Source organism: Cuculus canorus, chromosome 3, assembly GCF_017976375.1.
Source record: "Cuculus canorus isolate bCucCan1 chromosome 3, bCucCan1.pri, whole genome shotgun sequence".
NCBI lineage: Eukaryota > Metazoa > Chordata > Aves > Cuculiformes > Cuculidae > Cuculus > Cuculus canorus.
The window spans coordinates 104,825,510-104,842,085 of NC_071403.1; the positions used below are offsets into that span (position 1 = coordinate 104,825,510).

Here is a 16,576-nt window from a genome sequence, read left to right on the forward strand (position 1 = left end):
AAAATGTCACTGGAACAGTTTTATTTTTGCCAGCAGGCAAGAGGTTTAAAAAGAGGCAGGACAACCTCTATTTGATGATGTGTTTGTACAAATGTTTAACTTACTATTATGCTTAAAAAATCATCTTTAATGTTGATTTATATTCCTGGCAGTGAAATCAGGAGGTTGGCAACCCCATTCTCTTTCAGTCTGTGCTCTGACTGAGGCAACAGCACAGATCAAAAAGAAGTCTTACAGCACTAGCATTTTATCATCCTGAGCATTTTTAAGTTCTCACAGTGATAATCATGGGCAGATTATGTAACTACCAGATTTATACTTCTGAAGGCCAAACAGTAAAGATTGAAACATTGTATCATTAAGAGGAAGTATTTGGAAGTAACTGAATTGAAACAAGGAACAACATATCAAGAGAGCACTTAACAGGAGCAATGCTGCTTTCTTTGAGATGTCATCTTGCTCCAGTGTTTTATAGGGTCGGTCATTTGTTTTCATGCCATAGAATACCAAATTAACTGCACGTTATTTTACATTCAAAGCCTTGCTTTCCATCTAAATATGTCAAGCTGACATTTTGACTGCCTTAGTAATTGCTAAATATTCCATGACTTGAATTCCATCATTAACCTAATTGGTAGGAGAGGGAGGAATAAGCCATGGACCCTCTGTGAATTCTTTAGAAGGTAAGGACTTACAGCTCATTACCTAACTGGTCAGAAAATCACAAGAACCTGCCTCAGTGTCCTCCTCGAGCCTCCCTGCCTGCTGCTGTCACACAGTATCTCATGAACAGGTTTAACTCCCCAGTGCCTTGGGGACTTCGACACCATGGACGAACCTCTTTCTTTGTACAAAGGGGAACAAACCAGACAGATCCTAGTGGATGTGCCAAAGGATGAGAACGCTGTGGCAGAGGGCTGGGATTTGCAGGCCCACCCTCGCGCCCATGGATCTGTCAGGGCTGTATGCAGCCCCTCTGCACAGGACCTGCTACTGTGAGCCCCCTCCAGTGCACGAACCGTTGCCACGGGACTCTCTGTTCCTACGCAGGGAGATCTGGAAGAGGGCCCCATGTTTCACAGCCATAGCTTCCCAATGCCTGTATGAACTGTAGAATCATTTGGTTGGAAAAGACCTTTGGGATCATCAAATCCAACCATACCTGTCCACACCAGCAGGTCCAGAGAGGTTATTCTGCCCCTGTACTCGGCACTGGTGAGACTGCACCTCAAATACTGTGGTCAGTTCTGGGCCCCCCACTACAAGGATGTTGAGGCTCTGGAGCGCGTCCAGAGAAGAGCCGGTAAAGGGGCTGGAGAACAAGTCTTACAACCAGCAGCTGAGGGAACTGGGGTTGTTTAGCCTTGAGGAGGCTGAGAGGAGACTTTATTGCTCTCTACAACTATATGAAAGGAGGTTGCAGAGAGGCAGGTCCTGGCCTCTTCTCCCAAGTGACAGGTGATAGGACAAGGGGGAATGGCCTCAAGCTGTGCTAGGGGAGATTCAGACTGGACATTGGGAAAAATTTTTTCACAGAAGAGGTCACCTGGCACTGGCAGAGGCTGCCCAGGGAGGGGGTTGAGTCACCATCCCTGGAGGTATTTAAAAGACAGGTGGATGAGGTGCTCAGGGACATGGTGGCAGCTAGGAATGGTTGGACTCAATGATCTAAGAGGTCTTTTCCAACCTAGTGATTCTATGATGCTATATAGAATATAGATTCTATATCTATGATTCTATATCCCTGAGCACCTCATCTGCCTGTCTTTTCAATACCTCCAAGGATGGTGACACCACCACCTCCCTGGGCAGTGCCAGCATCCAATAACTCGAAGACTCGAAGAAATTTTTCCTCGTGTCCAACTTGAACCCCCCCGGCACAACATAAGCCATTTCCTCTCATCCTATCACCTGTCACTTGGGAGAGGAGACCTACCCCCGCCTCTCCACAACCTCCTTTCAGGCATCTGTAGAGGGCGATAAGGTCTCCCTTCGGTGTCTCCTTTCCTCCAGGCTAACCCCCCGCCCCCTCCTTCAGCCTCCCCTCACAACGCTGGCGCTCCAGCACTAGAGAGAGCAGCTCCTCCCCCCCCCGCCCCCCCCTTCTCACACGCCAGGGGGCGGGGCCGGAGCCCGGCGCGCGAGCGGGGAGGCAACGGCCACGCCCCCTACCCCCGGACCCGGAAGAGCTTCTGCCCAGCGGCCCGGAAGTAGTGGTGGCGGGGAAGGGAGAAGAGGGGGTACACCGAGGCGGCTCTCAGCGAAGACCGGCGCGATGTTCCTATCGGTGGCGGCTTGTGAGTGGGCCGAGGCGGGGCGGGGCGGGGCGGGGTGGCGGGGTGGCGGGCGGAGCCCCGGGCGGTGGCGGCGGGACCTGCCCTTTACCCCTCTCCCTCAGGCGCGGAGACGGCGCCTCCCGTCAGGCAGCGCGCGGGGCCGGGGCCGCGTGCCCTCCCGGCATGCCCCGCGCCTCCTTGTGCCGGGGCGCGAGGGCGGCACCTGAGGGTGTGGGGGCGGTGGGGGCCCACATCCCCCGGCACCCATTAAATCAGGCCTGGGCAACGTGAGGGAGTGATCTCTGTCAGTCGTGCGGTGAGACAAAAGCTGGTTATTACTGGTTAGAGTGTATTTCCTGCTGACACACGTGTGTATAAATTCTCCCAGAAATCTTAGAATCATAGAATAGTTCGGGTTGAAAGCGATCTTAAAGATCATCCAATTCCAACCCCCCTGCTGTGAGTAGGGACACCCGCCACCAGGCTGAGCTGCCCAAGGCCCCATCCAACCTGGCCTTGAATGCCTCCAGGGATGGGGCAGCCACAGCTTCCCTGGGCAACCTATGCCAGTGTCTTACCGCTCTCATGATGAAGAAATTCCTCCTTGTGTCTAGTCTAAATCTGCCCCTCTCCAGTTTATACGCGTTGCCCCTAGTCGTATCACTACAAGCCTTTGTAAGAAGTCCCTCCCCAGCTTTCTTGTAGCCCCTTCAGGTACTAGGAGGTCGTTGTAAGGTCTCCTCGAGCTGTCTCTTCTCCAGGCTGAACAAGCCCAACTCTCTCAGCCTGTCCTTGTATGGGAGGTGCTCCAGCCCCCTGATCATCCTTGTAGCCTCCTCTGGACCCATTCCAACAGCTCCATATCCTTCTTATGTTGAGAATTCCAGAACTGGACACAATACTCGAGATGAGATCTCAAATAAACTCTCTAAGACTTGTTTTGGAGTTTAGAACACAACCACTCTTTAATCAGGCCTTGGCAACTTAAGGGAGTGATCTCCATCAATCATGTGCAGTAAGACAAAAGCTGGTTACAGAATGAATTTCCCGCTTACACGCAAAAAATCTTACGCATATTGTTTTAGTATCCAAGGACTGATTAAACTTCACAACAGTCAAAACTCTTGCTAGTTTGGAGCTGGCTCCAGCTCTCTGTCTGACCTTGCCTTTGAGATAGGGAAGGGCTGCAAACAAAGGTGATCGTAGGAGAAGACACATCTATTCAGCACAGATCATACATGACACTAGACGTAATAGTGTCTGAAAAAGCAGTATTTGAAAAAACATTCTATTAAAAACACATGCTGTCAGAGGGACATTCTGTCTAACTTTCCAAAAATATAGTTACTTGGATGACAACCCTACTTTAGCTTAAATCAAAGTATTCCACTTTTTGTATCAAGTGGTGGGGAAGAGGACATGAGGGAAGAAACGTGGCCTTTGTGGTATCTGGGTGAGGTTGGGTTGGGTGAAGGAGCCATGCAAGAGGAGGCTGGCCGGACGCTCCTGATGGCCTGTGAGAGTTGTGCATGGACAGGACACAGATGAGCAATGTTTTTCATGCTATAGATTTATAATTACTTTAAATTCACTGAGCTGACAGAAGAAAATAATCCTGCCTATTTCATGGTGTGTGATGGGTTAGATCAGATGGCCTAAATCCAGGCTTGTGCGAAGGTTGGTCTCATCCAAGACCAGTTCCCTTTCACGCTATGGCGACACAACCATTATGTTGGCAGGAACTAGAGCCGAGGTAGGCATGAGCCGAGTAGGAGGGAGTGGGACTGTGGTTCTCACCAGCAGTGTTGGTTCATACCTGCCTTAACTGTGTATTCGTTTGATGAATTTGTATTCAATTCATATTGAAGCTTCATATTGAAAACATCTGGAGGCTGCAACAAGTGCAATCTGTTCTGCTAGGCACTGTGTTTGCACAGACACTGGTAAAGGCAGTATGATGGAAGAAAGAGCAAGCATGTGGGAGCATGTAGACAGAAGGATGAGGGGTATTTCTTTTATGACTGAATCTCTTTGCAGTCTCCCTGGGGCTGTTGCACAGGCCGGCAGTGGAGAATCCTTAAATGCTATCTGTTGCATAGACTCTGCAAAGGGACCTGAACAGGCTGGACTGCTGGGCTGAGACCAATGGCATGAGCTTTAACAAGGCCAAATGCTGGGTCCTGCACTTAGGGCATAACAACCCTATGTAGTGCTACAGACTAGGAGAAGTCTGGCTAGAAAGCTGCCTAGAGGAGAAGGACCTGGGGGTGTTGGTTGACAGCCGACTGAGCATGAGCCAGCAGTGTGCCCAGGTGGCCAAGAAGGCCAATAGCATCTTGGCTTGTATCAGAAATGGCATGACCAGCAGGTCCAGGGAGGTTATTTTCCCTCTGTACTCATCACTGGTGAGACCGCACCTTGAGTACGGTGTTCAGTTCTGGGTCCCTCACCACAAGAAGGATGTTGAGGCTCTGGAGCGTGTCCAGAGAAGAACAACAAAGCTGGTGAGGGGCCTGGAGAACAAGTCTTACTAGGAGTGGCTGAGAGAGCTGGGATTGTTTAGCCTGGAGAAGAGGGGGCTGAGGGGAGACCTTATTGCTCTCTACAACTACCTGAATGGAGGTTGTGGAGAGGAGGAAGCTGGCCTTTTCTCCCAGTGACAGGGGACAGGACAAGGGGAAATGGCCTCAAACTCCGCCAGGGGAGGTTCAGGCTGGACATGAGGAAAAAATTTTTCATGGAAGGGGTCATTGGGCACTGGAACAGGCTGCCCAGGGAGGTGGTTGAGTCACCTTCTCTGGAGGTGTTTAAGGGATGGGTGGATGAGGTGCTGAGGGACATGGTTTAAGGAGTGTTAGTAATGGTTGGACTCGATGACGCAGTGGGTCTCTTCCAACCTAGTGATTCTATGATTCTATGATATAAAGGAAACAAGACAAAATGGTAACTGTTTCTTCTTTCTTTCTTTCTTTCTTTTCCTCATGCTGCAAAAAAACAGTGGCCAAGAGCAAATCTAAGTAAGTGATATTTTCTTCACCAGTTTGATTTCTGCTACCACCTGGTATCTTCAAGTGACTTTACAAATATTAGGCTTCTCTAGAAATTTTTAATATAGCTGAGGGAACTGCAGTCCTTGAGTCTAGCTGCATCCTCTCTGTCCTTCTGCATGCGTGTCTTTTCACAGGTAAGTACATAATGCTGTGAAACTTCCCTTTGGTTTTAAAATTGCAGCAAGGGCAGGTTTTGCCCTTTGGGCTGTCGCGTTGAGCTGAGCTGTAATGTCCAAAGTGCCCTGTGCAGGGGAAGAACTCCTCTGTGCTTTAGGGTTAAAGAATGGCACTAGATAATCTTCCCCTTGTTTACCTTTCACGCTTTTTAGCAGAGGAGAGCAAGCTGAGGTACAGCATGGCATGGGTCTTAATGTTGTTTGTGAGCTTTGGGTAGGTGCTGTGAACCTTTTTTGTAGGCAGAGTGCAGAGTGCTTCCCAGTTTTAGCATGTTCATTTGTTTATATGTGAGGAGTGGATGGGGCACAGTCAGTGTTCTGGGTGTCTCGATTTGCTCTGTAGGCCAGTTCGGGAGAGATGGTAGTGAGCTCTGGAAAAAAATTAGCTACAGCCATTCAACCTGCAAAGAAAGCTGATGTGTTTTAAGGGTTAGAAAGGAAGGAATAACTACTTTCAGCATACCAGTGGACTTACAATGTGGATGCAAGGAGAGAAGAGCATGTGGAGAGAATGATTCGCATCCAAAATGCTATTTGTGAGAAAATGAGCTAAACAAATCCAAGAGGCTAAACTAGTACATTTATGTGAATACATTCCTGTCTTCTGATTCTCAGAAGCTGCATTCCATGTGAGTGTATTATATGTGGCACCACACAACCTTGGGCACTATGGCCTTTGGCACATTTTCTGATTCTATTTTTAAAAAGAATCAGCCCCCGACAGAGCCAGTACCAACCACTTGCCGGGTGTGAAGAGATTCTTCTGTTAGAAGATTTCTGCCCAATGTTCAGGGTTTGAAATTAAGCACTTCCCAAGCATACCTGTCAGGGAAGAGAGTAGTTTGACATCTCAGTGTGCTACTGTTATCTGCAGAAACAAACACAGCAAAGCAGGATGTTTCTGCAAGGTGAAAAAGTAGTTTTTAAAAAAGGTGTTACTGATGTTTTAATGTAGGGATTTTGGGTTATGCCCCCTCTTCTTTCCCGATGTTCCTTTCTCTGTTCTTTGAATAGTGCCACATATTCTTCAGGAATATGTTCTCTCTTTATATTGTTTATCTCTGGGTTTTCTTCCTGTGTCCTCATAGTTTTCCACTGCTCTTCTCTGCTTCTGCTCCTAATTATGCTTCTTCACAGGGCAGCAAGTTTTCTGTACAGGGTGTATTGTTTGGAAAGGGCTTGGCCTCGGCTGTGTGGTGCACCAGGATTTCAAGGCCTGGTCATACTGATACCACTGATTCTCCTAGAAAGGGGAAACTGCACAGAGCCTTTGAGGAAGCGAGTGAGGCATAGGAGAAGGAGTCTGTGTGTTTACCAGTGCTACACATCATACCTGCAGTAGTGTGCAGGAGAGGACAATAATTGGGGATAATCCTGAGCCTATGCTTGGTCAGTTGGTCTGCAGGAATCCAATGTTTTTCTGTTTACTTTCAACTCAGCAGTAATTTAGATTGCAAAGCTGAAAATGGAGAGCTTAAGGAAGTACACTGGTCAGAGCTGCACAGGTGAGGAAGAATGAGTGTGTCTTCAAGGTTAATTTTGACAGACCATTTGTATTAGAAGCAGGAAAATCCAGGAGAATTAATTGAGTGTCCATGTGCAGAGATGTACCCATCTCTTTGTTGTACTGGGAGCGAAAAATTTATTTTACAGGCTGGTTAAAGGGTTTGACCTTTCTTTGGAAACCTCAGAAGATCCGGGAAGTTGTGCAGATCTCTGAATGCTTCCATGGTAGGGGCATGGTGGCAGCTTTCCCAGTCTCCTGACTTTCTCTACTCCCAGGGACACCATGGTTGCTGCCAGCCCACTCCACAAATCAAGAGCCCTTCCCGTGACTGGCTTAATGTCAAGCCCTGTATCTCTAGCAGGATGGAGGGTGCCAAGCGGCCCTGCTTCTCCTTTTGCATGCCTCTTGTTCCATTCTGTCTCTTTAGGTTCCTCTCTGCAGGTGGAAGTGATAGTCTGAGATACAGTGTTATCTACAGCCCAGTCATCTTTAACTACCGTAATGCTTCCTCTCTTCCCAATTATCTTTTAAGCCATAGTGACTCAGTTGTATGGTGAGGGTTTTTTTTTTTTTTAATTCCTTTCTTTCTTGTTTTTCTTCCTCCCTTGTCACTGTTTTGTGGAGGAGCTACTTCTCTCTGGGCTTGTATTCTGTTTAGGAGTTACTTAGTTAAACTTGATGCTGGAGTTCATGGTTTATAGTGGGTTTTTTGTCCGTGTTGTAAGTTTAGTATATGGAATGGAAGCTCCCATCCAGAACATCTGTAAAATTGAAATGAAGTGTCTTATGTGAGAGTGAGTGTGCCAGTTTGTTTCTGGTGAAAGCTTGTCCCTTTGACAGTGCCCCTGTGCATTGATGCAGAGACATTCCTTGTGACTGTAGATATATCCTGGTGAGGATGAAAAGTGCAGCTGAGACGGGCTACTGTTTCAACGTCAGGAGGCTCCGACTGCAGGAAAAACTGGTCCTGCTGAGATACGATCCCATTGGTAAGAGCTCGGGGAAGACAGCCTGCTTTGTATAAGCTCCTCTGACTGTGTAGAGCAAAAGATTGGGATATAATGAGACTTTTCCAATCTAAGCAGAATATGTCATAACGTGTTTCATACCCAGATGACTGTGCAGTTGCTGTTCTTCATGACATTCCAGTGGGAAGTAAATGTTACCCTCATTTTACAGATTGTGGCACTGAAACAAAGTAGTGACTTGCCTGACACATCAGAGTCTCTGATGACAGCCATGCCACATGTCAGTGGCAAAGCAAAGTGACACAGGAGTTCTTTCATTCTGTTTCTTTGTGTGGTTTGCTAGACTGTGCTACCTCAAACAAGCAGCCACAAAATATGCATCAATAGAAATGTTCTGTTAAACTACCATGGGTCCTCCAGACAATAAATTTTAACCATCACTTATAAATGGACTTTTTCTTTTAAAGAAATAAACACAAGTTCTTTTTCTCTCACAAATGATACCACTCTCCAGATGACAGTTTGTGGGTTCTTTTTTGTTCATCTGGTGGTCCTTGCAAATTTTCTCAGCTTAAGAATCTGATTTGTTGGAGGTTTAGAGCACTTGTCAAGATGCCTTTTGCTCACCAAGCTTATTTGAAAGGTCACTAAGAGCCTAAGTTTCTGAGGGAGGAACCCGTGCATGGGTAACATTAAAAAGCCTAAGTTAACATTAAAAAGCTTAATTTGGGGAAACACAGAATTTAAACCAGACCACGCTAGAAATAGCGGGGAGTTAATGCAAAAAAGGCTTATTATTATCTGTAGCATAAAGAAATGTATTAGGTAGCTCTAAGTAAGTAACATAATGCATGGCCAGTATGTGGTAGCTACAGAGCTTGAGCTTATTTTTTCTTATGTTATTGTGAGATGCCTAATCTTCTCATGCTCAGATCTAACAGTACAGGAGCTTTGCGGCAGGTGAGAGAAGCTACTAGAGAAACAGTATGCTCTCAGCAAAGCACTCATGCTGATAGAGGTTGTGGCTGCCCTGAATTCCATACAGAAGGGGAATCAGAGATCACTGGGATTATTCAGTAAGAAAATTTCAAATTACTGCTCCGCAACATTGTACAAAGCGATCCTCCAGAAGTTTCACAACTTGTAGGAAATGTGAAAAGAGTGGAGAGCTCAGGCTAAGTAGCACTTCTGTTACGGAATACATAGTAGGTTGCTGAAGTACAAAATTGGAAGTAATTAAGAAAAAAAGCTCTGATCTTTGTAGCCTGTAGTAGAACACAAGTGAGAAACTGAGTGAGAAAGTGCTGCATGTGTGAAGGGAGGTAAATTTGAGTGTAGATACGAACTCACATCAGGAATATGTTAGGAAGCATTTTCACTTGGCATGTATTTTCACCTTCTGTTTTGTACTTTTCCAAAATGTGGGACCTCCACAGAATGAAGGTTTTTAGTGATGTAGTGGCAGTAGTGCCCAAGTTTCACTACCTCGTAACTGTAGCAACAGAATGTGTTACTAAGTTGCAGTATTTCTTAAAGCAAAACTTTTATGTGGAAGAAGTGACTTTGTTATTGTGGGGATTTCTCTTGCATAGCTTTCAAAGGAATTCATAAATTGAAGTTCAGTGGGAACGGTGGTGCTTTTCAAACAGCATTGTAAAGCTTTAATTTGATTTATTTTCTATTTTTTTTTTTTTTTTGGTAATGCATTGACTTTGCTTAACCTGTAGGTGGACTGACTTTGCTAACATCTGCATCAGGTGTTGGAGGCAGGATCAGTTTGTGCTTCACTGAGAGATCCACAGGGCACTTAGTCAAGTTTTCAGTCAGTCTGTGAGACCAACTAGATCCAGCTCGTCACCTCTAGTTGTTTGGGCTCTGAAGCTGAAGAGCAGTAGAAAGCAGCAAGAACTACTTTTATCCCTACATCGAGCAGCTGTGACTCAGAATAGTCATACAGAACAGCTGTTGGAATGTTTTCATCTACTTAAATCCTGATACTTATTTCACAGAGGTAAAATGGACCTCTTAGAAACTAAAAATTACTTGTGGTAAAGTGAAAGTGCTACTAAACTCCTTCAAGAGTTGGTTAACAGCAGCGCTGTGCCAGTTGGTTGCTCCACGCTCATTTAAACAGTGAAGGCAGCCAGGAGAAAGGGATGTAGGCTCGTTGAATTGCGTCTTAACACTTCAGGCTTCTTAACAGTTCTTTTTTTCCCCTATAGCAAAACAACGTGTCCTCTTCACAGAGAAGAGAAAAATCCGCTCTATCTGAACAATGACTGGACTTGATTTATGCACGAGGAGAGTACGGTTTAGGGGGAGGATGGGGTGAACTCTGATTCAGAAATCCAGCAACATGGGCTGAAAAGAGAGGAAATGAACTGGGATCACCGTCTCCTGTGATTTGAAGGCCATTGTGAATAAAACAATGTAGAGAGAGAAAATTCTTTATGTCTGGACGTAGATCATCACAGTAACATTTATTTATCTTTTGAGTTATTTTTACAGTACTCAATTAAAAAAAAATTAAATAGCAAATCCCATTGTCTGTGTTTTCCATTGTGAAAGAGGCTGTAATCTTCAAAGGAACTATTGTTTTATAAGGCAATAAAAATTAACATTTTCCACAGCAGGAATTCAATGGCAGGATTGCGAGTTTTTCTAACCTACCAGCCACAGATTGAACAGTAGTGACCACGAATTGGTGTCATTCCTTAGAGGGGTAGTATTGCGCCAGCTCCTTCCTAGAAAAGGAAGGAGCAATGGAACCTGGTGAAATAAGATGAGCCTTTTGATGAGCTTCTCTGATAAGCTGTGACCATGGCTAAAAGGGCTATATTATTTTCAGTCAGGCAAGTGTGATGGATTTTTCACTCCCGGATTTTTGTCAAGCATGAAGAAGGTAGATAGCCAAAGTAGTTCCCCAATGGTTTTGGAAGTTTTTCTTTTTTAATTAGCTCAGCTATGTTTAGAGCAATATGGCTAAAAATATTTTACAAAGTCTACTTCAGTAGCACTCTTGTCCTCTTTCCAGTTTGAGAGATCTTCCACAATTCAGCAGAACTGCAGGGGGCACAGTGCCACAGCCCACATCTGAGGAACTTGGGAATATGGGCCAGGCCTGGATGTACGGTGCTTTCTTATGAGCTAAAAGCTGGCCTTGATGTCTGCAGCTGAGGACTGAGGTTGCAATTTCAAAGTTGACACTCTGCTTCACCCACTGTCATCATACTTCAGAAGTTCTGATAAAATGAAGTAAAAACATTACCAGGAGCCTAAAGCCCTCCAGTCGTTTTGCTGTAAACTTTGTGTAATTCAATATAGTGCATTGTGTGGGATGGCCACAAGCCTGTAGTTATGTGTGGGGCCAGAGAGACCTGCTGTGCTGTGTTTGAAAGACCCGCCACCCCCACTCCATCTTACTGTTGAACAGGAACTGACAGGATTCCTCAAATAAGAAGCAAAGAGACTTTCTTGGTCTTTCCAGTCAGCAGAGGAGAACCTCTGTGCAGTCAGGAGAGTAATGCTGTCTGGGACAAGATAAAATCAGTATGTTGAGCTAGACATTGTGAATTAGAAAAGGTCCTGAGGCAAGTCCTTCCTGTAAGGATATGAAGATTGTGTCCCTGATGCCTGGACGCTCACTGATGCGATGCAGTTAGACTTCCTGATCATTTCCTCCATGGGTAACTTGGGATAGTAAGCCAGGTAGAAGGCCAGTGCTCCCACAAAACTGTCTCCAGCTCCCTAGAATAAAATAACAAACAAGTTTAAACTTACTTGCACAGAGAAACAATTTGGATGTGTTTACTGGAAAGACAAAAGTTGCACTGCTGACTGCAGGAGTCAGGAAATTGTTCATGGGTTGAGTTCAATTCACTTTTCTCTGCCTAGGGAGTTCTGCCATGTTAAACTAATGCCACGATACTGGTTTTGTGCCCAGCTGCTGAATCAAGGTACACAATATAAAATGGTTCAAACTTAAAGAAAAAGAAAGGCAAGCGTGCCTTAATTTAGCAACATGCTGTTATAAACACTGCTTTTGAAACTTCCTGTTGTTTGAGTGCCTGATTTTGATTTCTCAACCTGAATGTTTCATTAAAACTATTTTTCTCTCATTTAACTTCTGTTTTTCATAAAGGGCAGTGGTGGAAGGGACAGAGAAAAGGGGAAAGAAATAAGCCATGTGGCTTTTGGTGTCTGTAAATTCCTAGTTGCAGAATGATACATTTTGATGCCCCCAGAATTTAGCTGTTGTTCATTAAAAAGGACTAACAAAGGTCTGTGCTGGGTGTATCATATGAACTGCTCTCATTCCTAGGCAAATTTTGCCACCTGGGCTGAGTGTGACCATGGAGGTAGCAATGTGACATTCACCTGGAGCTCTGGCAGCCATGGATCTCTTGAGCTACCTGTCCCCAAGATTTATCTCCCACAGGAGCTGCCTGATGCTCTGCCTGCGCTGCGCAAGCCCTCAGCAAACTGGGAATACACCTCCCCAGCACAGGCGCTGGTGATGCCTCAGCTTGCTCTGAGCCTCTAGTCCACATACCACTAGTTCTGCACTGATTATCAGGGAATAATAACTGCCTCCTGAGTGCTTTTTAGCAATAACTATCCTTTTGCGATGTTCAGTGCAGTGTAGTGTCTCCAACAATCAGCAAAATTAATACTTTTAAACTTGATTTCCTCATTTCATTCCACAGTGCCCCTTCCCCCTCCTCCCTAAAACTGGCTTGATTTATAAGGCCAGACTGATAACAATTCTTATTGCTACTGTAAAACTGATTCTAAAGCCCCTTTTTTTTAAATCATACTTTTATCCCAGCAAAAGCACTACACTGGACAGACACACTGGTAATATTTTATTCAATTCAAGAACCAACATATGAACTGTCTCCCCTGAGGGGTTTTGCTTTTGTAGTTGTAATAAGTAGGCCCCAAGAGTCATGGGACAAGAGCAAAAGACCTCATAAAAGTTAAGATAGCTGAGCAAAATTTCTAACTGGATGTTAAGGCTAAGAAGTGATTTTCCAGTTTTGAGTTCTAGTGGTTCTCAGTGTGAAACTCTCAGTTACTTACCCTGAAATAGGCAGCACATATTCCAGAAAAAAAACACCATTTCGACAGAAATATGTTGGTAACAAGCAGCTGAAAGGGCAGAGCAGCATGGCAATTGCATGGAAACCCTAAAGGGGGTGAGGGCAGGATATGGGCGCCCGCGCCATGCCTTGTCTCTCCTTGCCCAGCCCTTCCACAGCAGCTGTTTGCATTGGTGTTCCTAGTCAGGAAACTCCCAGCTTAACTCTCTCTTAGCCTGAAGTTTGGATGCTGTCTTCCATCTCCTTCACAGTGGGGTATGATGGAGAGTGTCGCTTGGCAATGAACATGTTAATAAGCAAAGTCATACCCTAACATGCAGCTGTAGCAACACCTGTTTCAACAGTCCCATATTTCTGAACACATCAGGGGCCTGGGGCTGGTGAAGGTTTTTATCAGTTTCTGTTGAGCCTTTGTCTCCCTTCTGGTTCCCAAAGAGCTCCCACAATGGCAGGTGGAGCAGGAGCCAGTGACTGCTAGTTAAGCATTGCCAGTGCCTTTTGTCTGATGCGTAATACAGAAATCTCCAGCCCATCTCAGAGTTTATAATCTAATCGGTGCATGATTAATTAGTAAAGCTATTTTGGTGTTGCCATTACAGCCAAAAGTAGAATTTCAGCTGTTACACTGTAGCTCTAGCAGGAAGAACTTGTCATTTTTACATCAAATATTTCTCATACAGTGATCACTGGGCAATGGAAGTAGCCAAGTATCATTTTAATGAGGAATACTCAGAATATCGGGTGTAAAATAGCATAAAGTATTACCCAGCAGCCACATGGAGCAGCATTCTGTCTTTTTGATCTTTTTTTATTTAAATACTGCCCCAAAAAATTGCTGCATTGTTTGCTATTGGAGCAAAACAAGACTAATCCCTTATCACCCAGGTCTTGGTATGGATGATGGTGAGATGGAACGTAAATTCTCTCTTCAATGTTATTGTGCCACTCCACTTGTGGGTGATGCTCCGAGGTCCTGAGACGGCTGTCGATCTCCCTTTTAGTGATGCTTAACAGTGTTAAATGACTACAAAGGTGGAAAAGGCTGTGAACAGCAGACTTCCATGCAGAATGGGAAAAGGCCCCCTAGTTATCTTTTTGAAAGAGAAAAGATTATGGGATGATTGGAGAATATACAGAAGGATTTGATGCCAGTAAACTTCTGCTGAAATCCTTACATCCCATACATAGACTAAAGCAGTCACTATCTCTAAAGCTCAGCTACTACAGACCCCAGGGGTACTGTAAATTCAGTTGCTGGGAAGTAAACATTTTGTGTGTGTGGTGGTTTCAATATAGGAGCTACTACGCTGAAAACAGTGGCATGTATCAGACTGATTATGTAGATACTCTGTTCAATCTTGCTTCTGGTGTGTGCAGACATGACTGGTCAAACGTGACTTAAAGAGCAATAGCAGAACTGATTCAGCTTCAAGATTAGCTGCCATAAGAATTATTTTCAGCTTACAGAAACAGACCTTCCCTCTTTGGTATTGTTGATTAAACTACACTGGGTTTAGTACATTCAGAAAAGGTCAGCACAGAGCAGAAGAAGGAACAGGCTCACAGTAAAATCAAGATTTTCCAAACTCTGGATTAGCAAATATTAACTTTTACATTACCTTTATATTTACTGTTTTAAAACCTGCTATAAGGAAAAAAAATAAAACCTATTTGGCAAAAACAATGAATTTTGAAAATGACCAGTAAGATGCATTTATTCTGCCCACTGACAAAATATGAACACAGAATATGTAACATCTTACATTCTTCAGCATTTGTCTTCCAGGAATCCTAATACGTTGCAGACTTGAAGATAACCCTTATAGCCTTGAGTGCCTGGAGACAATTCATTCTGTAATTATAAAAAACGCTTAACCTTTCTCTAAAGCAAGAGATGCTGTTTTGTATGAAATACAATAAAGACTTGGATCAAAAAATTTGTCTGATATGGTGTGGCTGGTTCTAAAGTGCAAATGTTATGGTTTTGAGTAAGTTTTATGGTTTGAAAGCAATTTTGAAAACCTATTTATATTCTGTGCCACTAGTCTGGAAGGTCCTTGTTTTCCTGTTCATCTGGAAAAGGGCATTTTTGTTTGTTACAGTCCAGCACTGATTGAGATTCTATGCCTCTAGAGCAGAGAAAACCCACAAAGCACTTCTATTTATACCTTAGCTTTTGTTAGTCCTGATTTGTCAGAAGCTGGTTCACAACTTTAGTGTAACTATTTTTATATGATGCTGCCCTGAGAAGCTTTTTATGGAAAGCGCTTTGTAAGTAAGTGGAAACTATATTGTTCAACGGTCTTTCCAGCAAGTAAAGCGTTTTTGAATCAGTCATGCGTAGAATAATAGGATGCATTTCACTTATACAATGAGATGACTTGTTCACAAAAAAAAAATTTATAGAGGCCAAGAGGCCAAAAGCTACGGTTCACTGTGTCACAGCAGTTGCATTGCCTTGTGTCAGGGCAACCTCTTGCTCAGCCTTTGCCCTCCCAGCCTGTACTCTTGGACAAGAGTAATGGCAAACATGTGAGAACAGGAGTGGGCTCTGGCTCCTGAAGCCTGACATTGTTACTGAACCTCAGAAAACTTTCTCCAGTTGATTTCCAAGAAGTCACATTCCGTGTGTGCTCTGTGTATTACAAGAATTCATTCCATTAAATACATTGTAAGAGCATGTTACCAGGTCCTAAAAGGAATGGTGTGTTGTATAGTAGTACAAGAGTTGCCTGTAAAGATGAATTAGTTGTTTAGTGAATAAATCAAAACATGGATCAAAAAGCTGTCAAAAACTGCATTATAATGTAGAAGCAACGATATTGCTTGCAATGATGCTTACAGTCTGCTAAGAGCATCCACAGCAGTGCACAAATGAACGAAGCCTGAGCAATACACTGATTTAGTGCAGTCTAAATGCGTGGCAACGCAGAGATGCCCACCTCTGTTGAAGGAATTGGGCCTTGGAGAATTTCTGTTGTATTTATAGCATTCCATAACTGTGTGATACTGGATTGTGCTAAGGATGTTATCGCTGTGTGTCACATCTGTTCAACATTCCTTGCTGTACCCCTGCCTACGCTGTACCCTAACTACAAATTAGCCCTACATAACACAAAAATATCTGTCAGCGAAGATGCTTACTAGCCATTCCTCATAAGTGGGAAAAGCCTGAGTCTCCATACAAGAATCCCTGGGCTGTGCTTTGATGAAAGGTTACTAGTGGAACTGGAGACATATTTCCAGCCTTTGGGATATATTCAGACACTGTTGTGCTAAGAGGGTCTATGTCTCAGCTCAGAGATAATTTCAGCTGAAATGCTCAGGGAGTAAAATATCCCCTGGTAACAGTGGTTGAATCAATTATACAGCTTTTTTCCTTTTTTTTTTTTGTCTTTATTTTTATTATTTCCTTCTCCCTGAAAGAGCCCATGTTTATCCTCCATGGGATGGAGAATGGTTTATTTCTGAATATGTTACTGACTGTTTTTTTGACT

At 44.2% G+C, this 16,576-nt stretch overlaps 2 protein-coding genes across 7 annotated transcripts in view; one reads left to right on the forward strand and one right to left on the reverse strand.

Moving 5' to 3' along the window:
* Positions 1 to 2,161: 2,161 nt before the first annotated feature.
* Positions 2,162 to 11,520, forward strand: MRPL33 (mitochondrial ribosomal protein L33). The gene is made up of 4 exons (XM_054063788.1): positions 2,162 to 2,297; positions 5,275 to 5,293; positions 7,892 to 7,998; positions 10,200 to 11,520. The coding sequence occupies exons 1-4, from the start codon at positions 2,276 to 2,278 to the stop codon at positions 10,247 to 10,249; spliced, it is 198 nt and encodes a 65-aa protein (XP_053919763.1). The 5' UTR covers positions 2,162 to 2,275; the 3' UTR covers positions 10,250 to 11,520.
* A 27-nt stretch (positions 11,521 to 11,547) lies between these two features.
* Positions 11,548 to 16,576, reverse strand: part of RBKS (ribokinase) — a 71,001-nt gene continuing 65,972 nt past the window's right edge. For all 6 annotated transcript variants that reach the window (XM_054063787.1, XM_054063783.1, XM_054063786.1 and 3 more), the window contains one exon: positions 11,548 to 11,724. In XM_054063787.1, the coding sequence (XP_053919762.1) occupies positions 11,551 to 11,724 (174 nt within the window). In that variant the 3' untranslated portion in view covers positions 11,548 to 11,550. The remainder of the gene's footprint in view (positions 11,725 to 16,576) is intronic.

Bases quoted from the DNA above. Each gene is read 5' to 3' on its own strand.
- MRPL33 (XM_054063788.1), top strand. From the start codon at position 2,276: ATGTTCCTATCGGTGGCGGCTT. The intron at 7,999-10,199 runs GTAAGAGCTCGG...TTTCCCCTATAG, and splicing joins GCTGAGATACGATCCCATTG to CAAAACAACGTGTCCTCTTC.